Source organism: Nicotiana tomentosiformis, chromosome 6, assembly GCF_000390325.3.
Source record: "Nicotiana tomentosiformis chromosome 6, ASM39032v3, whole genome shotgun sequence".
Classification (NCBI taxonomy): domain Eukaryota; kingdom Viridiplantae; phylum Streptophyta; class Magnoliopsida; order Solanales; family Solanaceae; genus Nicotiana; species Nicotiana tomentosiformis.
Window position 1 is genome coordinate 99994439 of NC_090817.1, and position 16875 is coordinate 100011313.

General features: G+C 42.1%; 5 protein-coding genes across 5 annotated transcripts; 4 read left to right on the top strand and 1 right to left on the bottom strand.

Moving 5' to 3' along the window:
* Nucleotides 1-114: 114 nt before the first annotated feature.
* On the top strand, nt 115-2107 carry LOC138893382 (uncharacterized). Its single transcript, XM_070177635.1, has 2 exons — nt 115-1898; nt 1999-2107. Exons 1-2 carry the CDS (start codon nt 1377-1379, stop codon nt 2002-2004), a joined length of 528 nt encoding a protein of 175 aa, XP_070033736.1. The 5' UTR covers nt 115-1376; the 3' UTR covers nt 2005-2107.
* Nucleotides 2108-3182: 1075 nt separating this feature from the next.
* LOC138893383 (uncharacterized) lies at nt 3183-5534 on the top strand. Its single transcript, XM_070177636.1, has 2 exons — nt 3183-4966; nt 5067-5534. Exons 1-2 carry the CDS (start codon nt 4445-4447, stop codon nt 5070-5072), a joined length of 528 nt encoding a protein of 175 aa, XP_070033737.1. The 5' UTR covers nt 3183-4444; the 3' UTR covers nt 5073-5534.
* A 704-nt stretch (nt 5535-6238) lies between these two features.
* On the top strand, nt 6239-8590 carry LOC138893384 (uncharacterized). The gene is made up of 2 exons (XM_070177637.1): nt 6239-8022; nt 8123-8590. Exons 1-2 carry the CDS (start codon nt 7501-7503, stop codon nt 8126-8128), a joined length of 528 nt encoding a protein of 175 aa, XP_070033738.1. The 5' UTR covers nt 6239-7500; the 3' UTR covers nt 8129-8590.
* A 716-nt stretch (nt 8591-9306) lies between these two features.
* Nucleotides 9307-11659, top strand: LOC108944416 (uncharacterized). Its single transcript, XM_070177638.1, has 2 exons — nt 9307-11091; nt 11192-11659. Exons 1-2 carry the CDS (start codon nt 10570-10572, stop codon nt 11195-11197), a joined length of 528 nt encoding a protein of 175 aa, XP_070033739.1. The 5' UTR covers nt 9307-10569; the 3' UTR covers nt 11198-11659.
* Nucleotides 11660-15257: 3598 nt separating this feature from the next.
* On the bottom strand, nt 15258-16345 carry LOC138894484 (uncharacterized). Its single transcript, XM_070179183.1, has 2 exons — nt 15980-16345; nt 15258-15869 (listed from the first exon to the last, which is right to left on the bottom strand). Exons 1-2 carry the CDS (start codon nt 16343-16345, stop codon nt 15258-15260), a joined length of 978 nt encoding a protein of 325 aa, XP_070035284.1.
* Between the last annotated feature and the right edge of the window lie 530 nt (nt 16346-16875).

Sequence of the window (16875 nt, forward strand, 5' to 3'; positions counted from 1 at the left end):
CTCACGGAAATGGCAACACGCACCAGTCTCATTCTGAGACCTTGCAAACCGAGGTTACTACTAAGGTTCTAGTTAATCATATAGGTATTTCATCAATCTCTGTTCCCGTTACTTCTATAGTGGTTTTAATTGGTTACAATTGTAATGTGACTAAACTACTGGAACCTAAAAATAAAGAGTAGGAAAACGCAAGTGACAATGCAGCTCAGGTGTTTGAAATTTCTCCTCTAAGGGATGAAACTGGTTGTCAGATTCCTTCTAATAGCCAAGGATCTATCATGTCAAATACTATTGGGAGGTTTACTGGAATATAATTTCCATTGGCTGGTGCTACTCAAAATATATTGGGGCACCACCATGATTTAGACTTACACATATGCAATTGGGTTGATACTGGACATGAGCAAATTTTTACTGGTTTGTTGATGTCTTTATCGAGAGAGACTGCTAGGGAGCAGAAAGTACATGGGGTGCTCGAGGCTTTTGCTGATGGATATTTCAAGCAGTTGAGATTTCGAGTCATTGCTCACTGTACAATGCCTGCAAAAAGCTCGGTACAATGCCACAGTTAATTCAAAATCGTGAGAAGCATGAAATCTTCACAGTGCGAACTGATCTCACATTGCATGCACATGCTAAACACCCTGGTGAACTACACCTATTTCATGGCACAGTTTATTTTGATTACAGGGGCGGCAACTACAAGCCTCAATTTCAACTTGGTGCACAATTTGGAAGAAAAGAGACTAGAACAGCTTTCCTCAGAATAGGTTTGCACCCCTTGACGTTAATCATTTCAAGTAGTGGCATTTTATTCCACGCCCGGAAGCACGATGTTTTTGTGAATGCAAAACAATATAAGAGGACAGTTTGTGCATTAGCCGTGCATAAGAATGAATTCCTTCTTGTTGGTGGAAAAATTCAGAAGAGGGTGGTGCGATGTTGACATTCTCAGAAATCAGTTACCTTGCAGCAAGCTTTTGACCAAGGTAGAGTTCACCAAGAAACAAAAATTTATCTCTTTCAGGGCAATGAAGATCATAACCCTGCGCAGCTGCAATTTAAAGGAAGGTACCATGCCCAACAAGCTCTTCCATCAAGAGATTTGGCTGAAGATCGAGAGTCAATATGGCATTGTGATACGTTACTCATTGTGCTGAGTAACGGTTGTTGCTGCACATATGATTCTGTTATGCCGCTATCTCGATCCAAATTATTAAGTGCTCCTGCTGTGGTTATTATTGAGACCTCTGAAAATGCTTGGTTGACATCATCTTATCTTTACCTAGAAAAAGGATGTGCGCAACTATGTTCGCTTGGCAATTATTATTGAGGGTCGGCCCTATGTTAGATATTTTACAGTTGGTTCCTTGGACATGCTTACTGGATTTGCCAAAAAACTAGATAGTGCTGTCATCTTCTTGGTTCCAGAACGAAATTTAAGGAATTCACTACTGTATTTTTGTTTACATGTTGCTCCTGATGTTTGGCTCTATGTTCGTGGATCATGTGCCAATTCTTTTGGTTTTTCAACCAGTGTTTCTGACGTTGGCCTTGCAATTGAGGATGCATATACTGCTTTTGCCACAAAATGTGCTTCTGATGCGAGAGAGTATGTTCCATTTCCAAAAAAAGAGTTTCCCATAAAGAAAGAGACAATCCAGGATATTACATTGCATTATATTGATGCTGCAAGTGATCTGCCACAAGGAGAACACGATATATTGCCTCTTATGTGCCAGCTGATGGCACCTAGGAAAATTAAGTTTGATCTTTTTGTCCCTAGTATCAAAAGATGGCGAGATGTATTTTCCATGGCTATACTCTCAGTTAGGAAGCTAAAATTCCTTGTAAGGCTGTTAAAGCTAGGGATTGGGAAAGGAGCTGTTCACATTGAGGTTAGACCAATTTATTTAGCCATTTCCTATGCACCCATTTGCACTGATGCAGAAGTAATGAGCCACTACAATTCCTGTGCATCCATTTGCACTGATGCAGCAGTAAAGAGCCAGTACATTATGCTTGTAGATGTTGCTCTGCCTTGCTTGCTTGCTGTTGACAATGTCAGGCGGATGTTGCTACAATTTGTGCTCTACTCGAACCTTGAGGGCAAGGTTTTTTTTTAGGCGGGAGGTATTGTTGTGAACTCAGCGAGTCACTCGGGGGAAGATATATTTTGGAATTTAGAAAATTATGTGTGGGACACATTTTGAGCTTAGGCCGGCGCTCAGTGCATGAAAGTGCAGCGTGGAGAAACTGGTTATAAATATAGTAGATGGCGTAGTGCATTTTTATACTGAAATTGTCAAGTGTTAGCTCTGTGTCTCATCTCATCCCCAATTCTGTATCAGTCTATTCCTTATCTCCATTCTTCTTAGATTTCTGTTGCATTGTCCTTATTATCATTAGCGATTGCTTTGTAATTTTCATTAGTGTTGAGTTAATACAATTAGTTGGTTTGGTATATTATCTTTCATTGGTGCTTTCATCCAGAGGTCTTCAATGGAGGACCAAATTTTTTTGAACTATCGATTATTCAGTTAAGGCCGTGAAGGATTCGTGGTCAAAGGATATCGCCGAAATTAATTCATTGTTACATGAGTTAGTTGAAACCCTTGCAACGAGTAAGCCTACTCTGGTGGAATTCCGATGATTTAGTGGCGAGGATCCAGAGTTATGAATTTCTCAAGCTGAACGCTACTTTGAATTTTACGGCACATCAGAAAATAACAAATTATTACACGCGTCTATTTACCTAGAAGGTGAGGCATTGGAGTGGTTCCGATGGCTTCTCCGGAACAAGCAATTGACGGATTGGGAACACTTTGTTGCAAAGGTGCGAATTCATTTTCGTAAACAACATCTCGAATCGCCGAAAAGTCACATGGCTACAGTCAAGGATTATTCTACTGATATTGAAGCCCAAATGTTCGATAATATGTCACATGGATGCTGTTGTTCCAAGGTGTTTGCTACTAAGTGATCAGATGTTGAAGTCTTTAATGATAAAATAGAATCTGGTTTAAACAATGCAAAATCAAAAGAGGTCGAGGTGTTTGATGAAAGCTCTCACGGAAATGGCAACACGCACCAGTCTCATTCTGAGACCTTGCAAACCGAGGTTACTACTAAGGTTCTAGTTAATCATATAGGTATTTCATCAATCTCTGTTCCCGTTACTTCTATAGTGGTTTTAATTGGTTACAATTGTAATGTGACTAAACTACTGGAACCTAAAAATAAAGAGTAGGAAAACGCAAGTGACAATGCAGCTCAGGTGTTTGAAATTTCTCCTCTAAGGGATGAAACTGGTTGTCAGATTCCTTCTAATAGCCAAGGATCTATCATGTCAAATACTATTGGGAGGTTTACTGGAATATAATTTCCATTGGCTGGTGCTACTCAAAATATATTGGGGCACCACCATGATTTAGACTTACACATATGCAATTGGGTTGATACTGGACATGAGCAAATTTTTACTGGTTTGTTGATGTCTTTATCGAGAGAGACTGCTAGGGAGCAGAAAGTACATGGGGTGCTCGAGGCTTTTGCTGATGGATATTTCAAGCAGTTGAGATTTCGAGTCATTGCTCACTGTACAATGCCTGCAAAAAGCTCGGTACAATGCCACAGTTAATTCAAAATCGTGAGAAGCATGAAATCTTCACAGTGCGAACTGATCTCACATTGCATGCACATGCTAAACACCCTGGTGAACCACACCTATTTCATGGCACAGTTTATTTTGATTACAGGGGCGGCAACTACAAGCCTCAATTTCAACTTGGTGCACAATTTGGAAGAAAAGAGACTAGAACAGCTTTCCTCAGAATAGGTTTGCACCCCTTGACGTTAATCATTTCAAGTAGTGGCATTTTATTCCACGCCCGGAAGCACGATGTTTTTGTGAATGCAAAACAATATAAGAGGACAGTTTGTGCATTAGCCGTGCATAAGAATGAATTCCTTCTTGTTGGTGGAAAAATTCAGAAGAGGGTGGTGCGATGTTGACATTCTCAGAAATCAGTTACCTTGCAGCAAGCTTTTGACCAAGGTAGAGTTCACCAAGAAACAAAAATTTATCTCTTTCAGGGCAATGAAGATCATAACCCTGCGCAGCTGCAATTTAAAGGAAGGTACCATGCCCAACAAGCTCTTCCATCAAGAGATTTGGCTGAAGATCGAGAGTCAATATGGCATTGTGATACGTTACTCATTGTGCTGAGTAACGGTTGTTGCTGCACATATGATTCTGTTATGCCGCTATCTCGATCCAAATTATTAAGTGCTCCTGCTGTGGTTATTATTGAGACCTCTGAAAATGCTTGGTTGACATCATCTTATCTTTACCTAGAAAAAGGATGTGCGCAACTATGTTCGCTTGGCAATTATTATTGAGGGTCGGCCCTATGTTAGATATTTTACAGTTGGTTCCTTGGACATGCTTACTGGATTTGCCAAAAAACTAGATAGTGCTGTCATCTTCTTGGTTCCAGAACGAAATTTAAGGAATTCACTACTGTATTTTTGTTTACATGTTGCTCCTGATGTTTGGCTCTATGTTCGTGGATCATGTGCCAATTCTTTTGGTTTTTCAACCAGTGTTTCTGACGTTGGCCTTGCAATTGAGGATGCATATACTGCTTTTGCCACAAAATGTGCTTCTGATGCGAGAGAGTATGTTCCATTTCCAAAAAAAGAGTTTCCCATAAAGAAAGAGACAATCCAGGATATTACATTGCATTATATTGATGCTGCAAGTGATCTGCCACAAGGAGAACACAATATATTGCCTCTTATGTGCCAGCTGATGGCACCTAGGAAAATTAAGTTTGATCTTTTTGTCCCTAGTATCAAAAGATGGCGAGATGTATTTTCCATGGCTATACTCTCAGTTAGGAAGCTAAAATTCCTTGTAAGGCTGTTAAAGCTAGGGATTGGGAAAGGAGCTGTTCACATTGAGGTTAGACCAATTTATTTAGCCATTTCCTATGCACCCATTTGCACTGATGCAGAAGTAATGAGCCACTACAATTCCTGTGCATCCATTTGCACTGATGCAGCAGTAAAGAGCCAGTACATTATGCTTGTAGATGTTGCTCTGCCTTGCTTGCTTGCTGTTGACAATGTCAGGCGGATGTTGCTACAATTTGTGCTCTACTCGAACCTTGAGGGCAAGGTTTTTTTTTAGGCGGGAGGTATTGTTGTGAACTCAGCGAGTCACTCGGGGGACGATATATTTTGGAATTTAGAAAATTATGTGTGGGACACATTTTGAGCTTAGGCCGGCGCTCAGTGCATGAAAGTGCAGCGTGGAGAAACTGGTTATAAATATAGTAGATGGCGTAGTGCATTTTTATACTGAAATTGTCAAGTGTTAGCTCTGTGTCTCATCTCATCCCCAATTCTGTATCAGTCTATTCCTTATCTCCATTCTTCTTAGATTTCTGTTGCATTGTCCTTATTATCATTAGCGATTGCTTTGTAATTTTCATTAGTGTTGAGTTAATACAATTAGTTGGTTTGGTATATTATCTTTCATTGGTGCTTTCATCCAGAGGTCTTCAATGGAGGACCAAATTTTTTTGAACTATCGATTATTCAGTTAAGGCCGTGAAGGATTCGTGGTCAAAGGATATCGCCGAAATTCATTCATTGTTACATGAGTTAGTTGAAACCCTTGCAACGAGTAAGCCTACTCTGGTGGAATTCCGATGATTTAGTGGCGAGGATCCAGAGTTATGAATTTCTCAAGCTGAACGCTACTTTGAATTTTACGGCACATCAGAAAATAACAAATTATTACACGCGTCTATTTACCTAGAAGGTGAGGCATTGGAGTGGTTCCGATGGCTTCTCCGGAACAAGCAATTGACGGATTGGGAACACTTTGTTGCAAATTTTCGTAAACAACATCTCGAATCGCCGAAAAGTCACATGGCTACAGTCAAGGATTATTCTACTGATATTGAAGCCCAAATGTTCGATAATATGTCACATGGATGCTGTTGTTCCAAGGTGTTTGCTACTAAGTGATCAGATGTTAAAGTCTTTAATGATAAAATAGAATCTGGTTTAAACAATGCAAAATCAAAAGAGGTCGAGGTGTTTGATGAAAGCTCTCACGGAAATGGCAACACGCACCAGTCTCATTCTGAGACCTTGCAAACCGAGGTTACTACTAAGGTTCTAGTTAATCATATAGGTATTTCATCAATCTCTGTTCCCGTTACTTCTATAGTGGTTTTAATTGGTTACAATTGTAATGTGACTAAACTACTGGAACCTAAAAATAAAGAGTAGGAAAACGCAAGTGACAATGCAGCTCAGGTGTTTGAAATTTCTCCTCTAAGGGATGAAACTGGTTGTCAGATTCCTTCTAATAGCCAAGGATCTATCATGTCAAATACTATTGGGAGGTTTACTGGAATATAATTTCCATTGGCTGGTGCTACTCAAAATATATTGGGGCACCACCATGATTTAGACTTACACATATGCAATTGGGTTGATACTGGACATGAGCAAATTTTTACTGGTTTGTTGATGTCTTTATCGAGAGAGACTGCTAGGGAGCAGAAAGTACATGGGGTGCTCGAGGCTTTTGCTGATGGATATTTCAAGCAGTTGAGATTTCGAGTCATTGCTCACTGTACAATGCCTGCAAAAAGCTCGGTACAATGCCACAGTTAATTCAAAATCGTGAGAAGCATGAAATCTTCACAGTGCGAACTGATCTCACATTGCATGCACATGCTAAACACCCTGGTGAACCACACCTATTTCATGGCACAGTTTATTTTGATTACAGGGGCGGCAACTACAAGCCTCAATTTCAACTTGGTGCACAATTTGGAAGAAAAGAGACTAGAACAGCTTTCCTCAGAATAGGTTTGCACCCCTTGACGTTAATCATTTCAAGTAGTGGCATTTTATTCCACGCCCGGAAGCACGATGTTTTTGTGAATGCAAAACAATATAAGAGGACAGTTTGTGCATTAGCCGTGCATAAGAATGAATTCCTTCTTGTTGGTGGAAAAATTCAGAAGAGGGTGGTGCGATGTTGACATTCTCAGAAATCAGTTACCTTGCAGCAAGCTTTTGACCAAGGTAGAGTTCACCAAGAAACAAAAATTTATCTCTTTCAGGGCAATGAAGATCATAACCCTGCGCAGCTGCAATTTAAAGGAAGGTACCATGCCCAACAAGCTCTTCCATCAAGAGATTTGGCTGAAGATCGAGAGTCAATATGGCATTGTGATACGTTACTCATTGTGCTGAGTAACGGTTGTTGCTGCACATATGATTCTGTTATGCCGCTATCTCGATCCAAATTATTAAGTGCTCCTGCTGTGGTTATTATTGAGACCTCTGAAAATGCTTGGTTGACATCATCTTATCTTTACCTAGAAAAAGGATGTGCGCAACTATGTTCGCTTGGCAATTATTATTGAGGGTCGGCCCTATGTTAGATATTTTACAGTTGGTTCCTTGGACATGCTTACTGGATTTGCCAAAAAACTAGATAGTGCTGTCATCTTCTTGGTTCCAGAACGAAATTTAAGGAATTCACTACTGTATTTTTGTTTACATGTTGCTCCTGATGTTTGGCTCTATGTTCGTGGATCATGTGCCAATTCTTTTGGTTTTTCAACCAGTGTTTCTGACGTTGGCCTTGCAATTGAGGATGCATATACTGCTTTTGCCACAAAATGTGCTTCTGATGCGAGAGAGTATGTTCCATTTCCAAAAAAAGAGTTTCCCATAAAGAAAGAGACAATCCAGGATATTACATTGCATTATATTGATGCTGCAAGTGATCTGCCACAAGGAGAACACGATATATTGCCTCTTATGTGCCAGCTGATGGCACCTAGGAAAATTAAGTTTGATCTTTTTGTCCCTAGTATCAAAAGATGGCGAGATGTATTTTCCATGGCTATACTCTCAGTTAGGAAGCTAAAATTCCTTGTAAGGCTGTTAAAGCTAGGGATTGGGAAAGGAGCTGTTCACATTGAGGTTAGACCAATTTATTTAGCCATTTCCTATGCACCCATTTGCACTGATGCAGAAGTAATGAGCCACTACAATTCCTGTGCATCCATTTGCACTGATGCAGCAGTAAAGAGCCAGTACATTATGCTTGTAGATGTTGCTCTGCCTTGCTTGCTTGCTGTTGACAATGTCAGGCGGATGTTGCTACAATTTGTGCTCTACTCGAACCTTGAGGGCAAGGTTTTTTTTTAGGCGGGAGGTATTGTTGTGAACTCAGCGAGTCACTCGGGGGAAGATATATTTTGGAATTTAGAAAATTATGTGTGGGACACATTTTGAGCTTAGGCCGGCGCTCAGTGCATGAAAGTGCAGCGTGGAGAAACTGGTTATAAATATAGTAGATGGCGTAGTGCATTTTTATACTGAAATTGTCAAGTGTTAGCTCTGTGTCTCATCTCATCCCCAATTCTGTATCAGTCTATTCCTTATCTCCATTCTTCTTAGATTTCTGTTGCATTGTCCTTATTATCATTAGCGATTGCTTTGTAATTTTCATTAGTGTTGAGTTAATACAATTAGTTGGTTTGGTATATTATCTTTCATTGGTGCTTTCATCCAGAGGTCTTCAATGGAGGACCAAATTTTTTTGAACTATCGATTATTCAGTTAAGGCCGTGAAGGATTCGTGGTCAAAGGATATCGCCGAAATTCATTCATTGTTACATGAGTTAGTTGAAACCCTTGCAACGAGTAAGCCTACTCTGGTGGAATTCCGATGATTTAGTGGCGAGGATCCAGAGTTATGAATTTCTCAAGCTGAACGCTACTTTGAATTTTACGGCACATCAGAAAATAACAAATTATTACACGCGTCTATTTACCTAGAAGGTGAGGCATTGGAGTGGTTCCGATGGCTTCTCCGGAACAAGCAATTGACGGATTGGGAACACTTTGTTGCAAAGGTGCGAATTCATTTTCGTAAACAACATCTCGAATCGCCGAAAAGTCACATGGCTACAGTCAAGGATTATTCTACTGATATTGAAGCCCAAATGTTCGATAATATGTCACATGGATGCTGTTGTTCCAAGGTGTTTGCTACTAAGTGATCAGATGTTGAAGTCTTTAATGATAAAATAGAATCTGGTTTAAACAATGCAAAATCAAAAGAGGTCGAGGTGTTTGATGAAAGCTCTCACGGAAATGGCAACACGCACCAGTCTCATTCTGAGACCTTGCAAACCGAGGTTACTACTAAGGTTCTAGTTAATCATATAGGTATTTCATCAATCTCTGTTCCCGTTACTTCTATAGTGGTTTTAATTGGTTACAATTGTAATGTGACTAAACTACTGGAACCTAAAAATAAAGAGTAGGAAAACGCAAGTGACAATGCAGCTCAGGTGTTTGAAATTTCTCCTCTAAGGGATGAAACTGGTTGTCAGATTCCTTCTAATAGCCAAGGATCTATCATGTCAAATACTATTGGGAGGTTTACTGGAATATAATTTCCATTGGCTGGTGCTACTCAAAATATATTGGGGCACCACCATGATTTAGACTTACACATATGCAATTGGGTTGATACTGGACATGAGCAAATTTTTACTGGTTTGTTGATGTCTTTATCGAGAGAGACTGCTAGGGAGCAGAAAGTACATGGGGTGCTCGAGGCTTTTGCTGATGGATATTTCAAGCAGTTGAGATTTCGAGTCATTGCTCACTGTACAATGCCTGCAAAAAGCTCGGTACAATGCCACAGTTAATTCAAAATCGTGAGAAGCATGAAATCTTCACAGTGCGAACTGATCTCACATTGCATGCACATGCTAAACACCCTGGTGAACCACACCTATTTCATGGCACAGTTTATTTTGATTACAGGGGCGGCAACTACAAGCCTCAATTTCAACTTGGTGCACAATTTGGAAGAAAAGAGACTAGAACAGCTTTCCTCAGAATAGGTTTGCACCCCTTGACGTTAATCATTTCAAGTAGTGGCATTTTATTCCACGCCCGGAAGCACGATGTTTTTGTGAATGCAAAACAATATAAGAGGACAGTTTGTGCATTAGCCGTGCATAAGAATGAATTCCTTCTTGTTGGTGGAAAAATTCAGAAGAGGGTGGTGCGATGTTGACATTCTCAGAAATCAGTTACCTTGCAGCAAGCTTTTGACCAAGGTAGAGTTCACCAAGAAACAAAAATTTATCTCTTTCAGGGCAATGAAGATCATAACCCTGCGCAGCTGCAATTTAAAGGAAGGTACCATGCCCAACAAGCTCTTCCATCAAGAGATTTGGCTGAAGATCGAGAGTCAATATGGCATTGTGATACGTTACTCATTGTGCTGAGTAACGGTTGTTGCTGCACATATGATTCTGTTATGCCGCTATCTCGATCCAAATTATTAAGTGCTCCTGCTGTGGTTATTATTGAGACCTCTGAAAATGCTTGGTTGACATCATCTTATCTTTACCTAGAAAAAGGGATGTGCGCAACTATGTTCGCTTGGCAATTATTATTGAGGGTCGGCCCTATGTTAGATATTTTACAGTTGGTTCCTTGGACATGCTTACTGGATTTGCCAAAAAACTAGATAGTGCTGTCATCTTCTTGGTTCCAGAACGAAATTTAAGGAATTCACTACTGTATTTTTGTTTACATGTTGCTCCTGATGTTTGGCTCTATGTTCGTGGATCATGTGCCAATTCTTTTGGTTTTTCAACCAGTGTTTCTGACGTTGGCCTTGCAATTGAGGATGCATATACTGCTTTTGCCACAAAATGTGCTTCTGATGCGAGAGAGTATGTTCCATTTCCAAAAAAAGAGTTTCCCATAAAGAAAGAGACAATCCAGGATATTACATTGCATTATATTGATGCTGCAAGTGATCTGCCACAAGGAGAACACGATATATTGCCTCTTATGTGCCAGCTGATGGCACCTAGGAAAATTAAGTTTGATCTTTTTGTCCCTAGTATCAAAAGATGGCGAGATGTATTTTCCATGGCTATACTCTCAGTTAGGAAGCTAAAATTCCTTGTAAGGCTGTTAAAGCTAGGGATTGGGAAAGGAGCTGTTCACATTGAGGTTAGACCAATTTATTTAGCCATTTCCTATGCACCCATTTGCACTGATGCAGAAGTAATGAGCCACTACAATTCCTGTGCATCCATTTGCACTGATGCAGCAGTAAAGAGCCAGTACATTATGCTTGTAGATGTTGCTCTGCCTTGCTTGCTTGCTGTTGACAATGTCAGGCGGATGTTGCTACAATTTGTGCTCTACTCGAACCTTGAGGGCAAGGTTTTTTTTTAGGCGGGAGGTATTGTTGTGAACTCAGCGAGTCACTCGGGGGAAGATATATTTTGGAATTTAGAAAATTATGTGTGGGACACATTTTGAGCTTAGGCCGGCGCTCAGTGCATGAAAGTGCAGCGTGGAGAAACTGGTTATAAATATAGTAGATGGCGTAGTGCATTTTTATGCTGAAATTGTCAAGTGTTAGCTCTGTGTCTCATCTCATCCCCAATTCTGTATCAGTCTATTCCTCATCTCCATTCTTCTTAGATTTCCGTTGCATTGTCCTTATTATCATTAGCAATTGCTTTGTAATTTCCATTAGTGTTGAGTTAATATAATTAGTTGGTTTGGTATATTATCTGGGTTGTTTCAGAATCAGCAAATAGAGGACTCAGTAAGTAGTCGCCGACGAGACTCCCGTCCACATATTCCGGTGCTTTAGCTCCTGGGTACCATTACGGTCTGGCCGGGATTTGCTTTTTCGGAACCTTTTTAGGTGCGGCTTTTTTGGTACCGAAACTGAATCTGGCTTGGATAGAGACTCTTAATTTTTTCTTAGCTGCAAAGGTTATACTCATGGTGACTCTTAATTGTTTCTACAAGTTTATGGTAAGATACACTGAACCAAGTCAGTACCCAATAGCCTAGCCTCACCCGGCTCAAACTAACCCATCGGAGATCGACGTCATCTCCCGTACAAAGCCTCATATAGAGCCATCTGAATACTCGACTGGTAGCTATTGTTATAGAAAAACTCCTCGAGCAGCAGAAACTGATCCCAAGTATCCCCAAAATCAATGACACAAATGCATAGCATGTCCTCCAATATCTGAATAGTTCGCTCAAACTGTCCATCCATCTGAGGGTGAAATGCTGTGCTCAACTCAACCTGGGTGCCCAACTCTCGTTGTACCGCTCTCTAAAATTGCGATGTAAACTGCATGCCCCGATCTGAAATAATGGACACCGGTACACCGTGAAGGCGAACAATCTCGCGGATGTAAATCTTAGCCAAACGCTCCAAAGAATAAGTGGTCCCAACTGGAATGGAGTGCGCGGACTTGGTCAGCCGATCCATAATCACCCAAATAGCATCGAACTTGCTCGAAGTCCATGGGAGCCTAACTACAAAATCCATGGTGATCCGCTCCAATTTCCACTCTGGAATCTCTAGCCTCTGAAGCAACCCACCCAGTCTCTGATGCTCATACTTTACCTGCTGACAGTTAAGGCACCGAGCTACAAACCCCATTATATCCTTCTTCATTCTCCTCCACTAAAAGTGCTGCCTTAAGTCCTGGTACATCTTTGCGGCACCTGAATAAATGGAATACCTCGAACTGTGGGCCTCCTCAACAATCAACTCACGTAACCCATCTATATTGAACACATAAATCCAACCCTGCATCCTCAACACCCCATCATAAGTAACATCCCTAGAATCATCGTGCTGAACCGTGTCTTTACGGACAAGCAAATGAGGATCATCATACTGGCGCTCTCTAATGCGATACAAATAAGGAAGATCGAGAAAACACACAAGCTATAACCCGAATGGGCTCCGAAATATCTAATCTCACGAACTGGTTGGCCAAGACCTGAACATTAACTGCAAGCGGTCTCTCACCAACAGGAATGAATGCTAGGCTACCCATACTCACCACCTTCTTACTCAAGGCATCGGCCACCACATTGGCTTTCCTGGGATGATACAGAATAGTAATATCATAGTCCTTTAGCAACTCCAACCATCTCTGCTGCCTCAAATTTAGATCCTTTTGTTTGAGCAAGTGATGGAGACTTCGATGATCGGTAAATACCTTGCAAGACACACCATAGAGATAATGTCTCAAAATCTTAAATGCATGAACGATGGCAGCCAACTCCAAATCGTGGATAGGGTAGTTCTTCTCGTGAGGATTCAACTCGAAGCATAAGCAATCACTCTACCCTTATACATCAAGAAACACCCAATACCAATTTGAGAAGTATCACAATACACTGTATAAGAGCCTGAAGCTGAAGGGAGACTAGAACTGGAGCTGTGATCAAGGCAGTCTTGAGCTTCTAAAAGCTTTCTTCACACTCATCCGACCACCTGAAAGTAGCACCCTTTAGGGTCAATTTGGTCAAAGGCGATGCAATAGACGAGAAACCCTCCACGAAGCGACGATAATAACCAGCCAAGTCGAGAAAGCTTTGAATCTCAATAGTTGAGGACAACCTGGGCTAACTCTAAACCACCTCTATCTTCTTTGGATCCAGCTGAATCCCTTCACTGGACACCACGTGCCCCAAGAACGCCACCGAACAGAGCCAAAACTCACACTGAGAGAACTTGGCATAAAGCTTCTCCTCTTTAAACCGCTGCAACACAATCCTCAAATACCGGGCATGCTCCTCCTGGCTACGAGAGTACACCGGGATATCATCAATGAATACTATGACAAACGAGTCGAGATAAGGCAGAAACACATTGTTCATCAGATGCATGAATGTTGCTAGGGTGTTGGTCAGCCCAAAAGACATCACAAGGAACTCATAATGACCATAACGGGCCCTGAATGTTGTCTTTAGAATATCTGAGTCCCAAATCTTCAACTGGTGATACCCAGACCCTTAAATCAATCTTAGAGAACACTCTTGCTCCCTGAAGCTGGTCAAATAGATCATCTTTGCGCGGCAATGGATACTTGTTCTTGATTGTAACTTTGTTCAACTACCTATAGTCGATGCATATCCGCATAGTACCATCCTTCTTTTTCACAAATAGAACTGATGCACCGCGAGACGATATACTAGGCCTGATAAACCCCTTATCAAGAAGTTCCTGAAGTTGCTCTTTCAATTCCTTCAACTCAGTCGGTGCCATACGATACGGAGGAATAGAAAGGGGCTGAGTGTCCGGCACCAAGTCAATACCAAAGTCAATATCCCTGTCGAGCAGCATGCCCGACAGGTCTACAAGAAACATATCAGGAAAGTCTCGCACTACCGGAACCAAAATAATAGTGTGGGTATCAGCACCAACATCTCTCACAAAGGCCAAATAAGATAAACAACCCTTCCCAACCATCTGTTGAGCCTTCAAATTTGAAATCACCCTGCTGGGAACATAATCTAGAGAACCTTTCCACTCAATCCTTGGCAAACCTGGCATCACCAATGTCAACGTCACGGTCTTAGCGTGACAATACTGCATAGCATGACATTGGGACAACCAATCCATACCCAAGATCACGTCGAAATCAACCATACTAATCAATAAGAGATGAACTCTAGTATCCAATCCCCCAATAGTCACTACACATGACCGATATACAAGGTCCACAACAATAGTATCACCCACTGGCGTAGATACATGAACAGATGAGACTAAGAGCTAATGGGGCATATCCAGATAATGAGAAAAATACGATGATACATACAAATACGTGGAACCAGTGTCAAATAATACAGAAACATCCTTGTGGCATACTGAGACAATACCTGTGATCACTGCATCTGAAGTAACAATATCTGGCCTGGCAGGAATAGCATAGAATCAGGCATAACCGCCACCTGATCGGCCTCCCCTTCTAGGGTGACCTCTAGTTTCATGGGTCCCACCCCGAGCTAGTTGGGCGGGTGGTGAAGTAACTGGTGCTGAAGTCATATCCTGACTCATCTGCTGCACTGGACCTCCCGGGTGACGAGGAAACTGCCTCTACATATGCCCAAACTCCCCTCACTCGAAGTAACTCCCCGTAAGTGGTGGTGGTGGGGATTGAATCGGGCCACGTGTAACAGAGTAAATGCTAGAAGGGCCTGGCATAGATGAACTCTAAACTGATGAAGCACGGGATGAACTCTAGGCCGGGAGGGCACTGAGAGATAACTGACCCTGATGAGCACTGTATGACCCATGGCTAGATGATGCACGACGATGAACTGGACGGGCCATCTGGGCGTGCTTATAAGGACGACCCCTGCTGTGGTAGAACTGAACCCCCAGAAGAAACACCGATGAAACCACCCGATCCACGAGGCCTTTTGGATTCCCTCTCCCCACACTCCTGACTATGGACCACCTCTAGTCGTCGTGCAATATCAACCACCTCATCGAACCGAGCAGCAGATACACTCCCCCGAGTCATAGCAAAACGTAAGTGATGGGTGAGGCCACCAATGAACCTCCTAATCCTTTCCCTCTCAGTGGGAACCAACCAAACTGTGTGATGAGACAACTCTAAAAATCTCATCTTATACTGAGCCACAGAAAGGCCATCTTGACGTAACTGCTCGAACTGCCTACACAGCTCCTCCCTACGGGTTGGTGGCACAAACTTCTCCAAGAAGATCACAGAGAACTCATTCCATGAAAGTGGTGTAGCACCGACTGGCATGCTCCTCTCATAGGCCTCCCACCATCTGAAGGCAGCCCTAGTAAACTGAAAAATAGTGAACGAGACCCCAATAGTCTCCAAAATACCTGCAGTACGAAGAATCCGCTGACACCTATCCAAGATATCTTGGGCATCCTCAGACTCAGCCCCATTGAATGATGGAGGCTGGAGTTTCCAAACCTATCAAGTCTCTTTTGCTCATCCTCACTCATAACGTTACCCACCTGGTCCTAAGCAGCTGCAATCGGCTGGATTAGTAGCACCCCTGGTGTCTAAAGTCCCTACATCACCTGCTCGGGAATACGAGCGACGGGAGTTTGAGTACCTCCCCCGACCTGAAAAGTGGTTGGCGCGGTCTGAACAGAAACTGCCCGAGCAAGGTTAGTGCACATAGTCAAAATCTGAGCCAAAGCCTTCTGAAGGCCTGGAATCATAATGGGCCCAGCTAGTGCCTGAGCTGGCCCCACTGGCTCAACCACATATGAAACCTGCTCCTGAGCTAGAGCAACTGGTGGATCTACAGGTGCTGCTCCAGCTGCTGTACAAGCTGCACCTCCGCCCCTACCATGGCCCCTACTGCAACCTCGGCCTCTCGCGGCCCTAGCTGGTGGTACTGGTGGCTGGACGTCCTGTCCGGTAGCACGTGTCATCTCCATCTGTGAGATAATTGAACAACAGAAGTTTAGTTTTCAGAATCAACAAATTTGCACGACAAGAATACAATAATGTGAAGTTTCCTAAGGGTTCGGCAACCTCTCAAGGATAAGTATGGACAACTCTGTACCGATCCGCAAGACTCTACTAAACCTGCTCATGACTCTTGAGACCTATGTAACCTAGGCTCTGATACCAACTTATCACGACCCAAAACTTAGCCTTTCGTGATGGCGCCTAACGTGGTACTAGGCAAGCCGACACCTCAAAATATTTCCAACACTTTTAAGTAAATAATGAAATAACACAGGTTTGAATAATTAACGTTCTCATAAACTGGATAGGAAGTCAAAACTCAATATAGAAGTTCCCAAAACCGGGGTGTCACTAAGTACATGAACATCTATACAACACAAGTCTGAAAATACCGTCTATGAAAAATTGAAACTAAATACATAAAGCTAAAAGATAGGGAGGGAGAGTCAAGGTCTGTGAATGCCGGGCAACTACCTTGAAATCTCTAAAATGGTCA

What these genes read in the sequence shown, in the direction of transcription:
- LOC108944416 (XM_070177638.1), top strand. Translation starts at nt 10,570, where the DNA reads ATGCTTACTGGATTTGCCAAAAAACTAGATAGTGCTGTCATCTTCTTG.
- LOC138893383 (XM_070177636.1), top strand. Translation starts at nt 4,445, where the DNA reads ATGCTTACTGGATTTGCCAAAAAACTAGATAGTGCTGTCATCTTCTTG.
- LOC138894484 (XM_070179183.1), bottom strand. Translation starts at nt 16,345, where the DNA reads ATGGAGATGACACGTGCTACCGGACAGGACGTCCAGCCACCAGTACCA. An exon ending in TCGCTCGTATTCCCGAGCAG is followed by an intron (nt 15,870 to 15,979) that starts GTGATGTAGGGA and finishes GAGACTTGATAG; the next exon opens with GTTTGGAAACTCCAGCCTCC.
- LOC138893382 (XM_070177635.1), top strand. Translation starts at nt 1,377, where the DNA reads ATGCTTACTGGATTTGCCAAAAAACTAGATAGTGCTGTCATCTTCTTG.
- LOC138893384 (XM_070177637.1), top strand. Translation starts at nt 7,501, where the DNA reads ATGCTTACTGGATTTGCCAAAAAACTAGATAGTGCTGTCATCTTCTTG.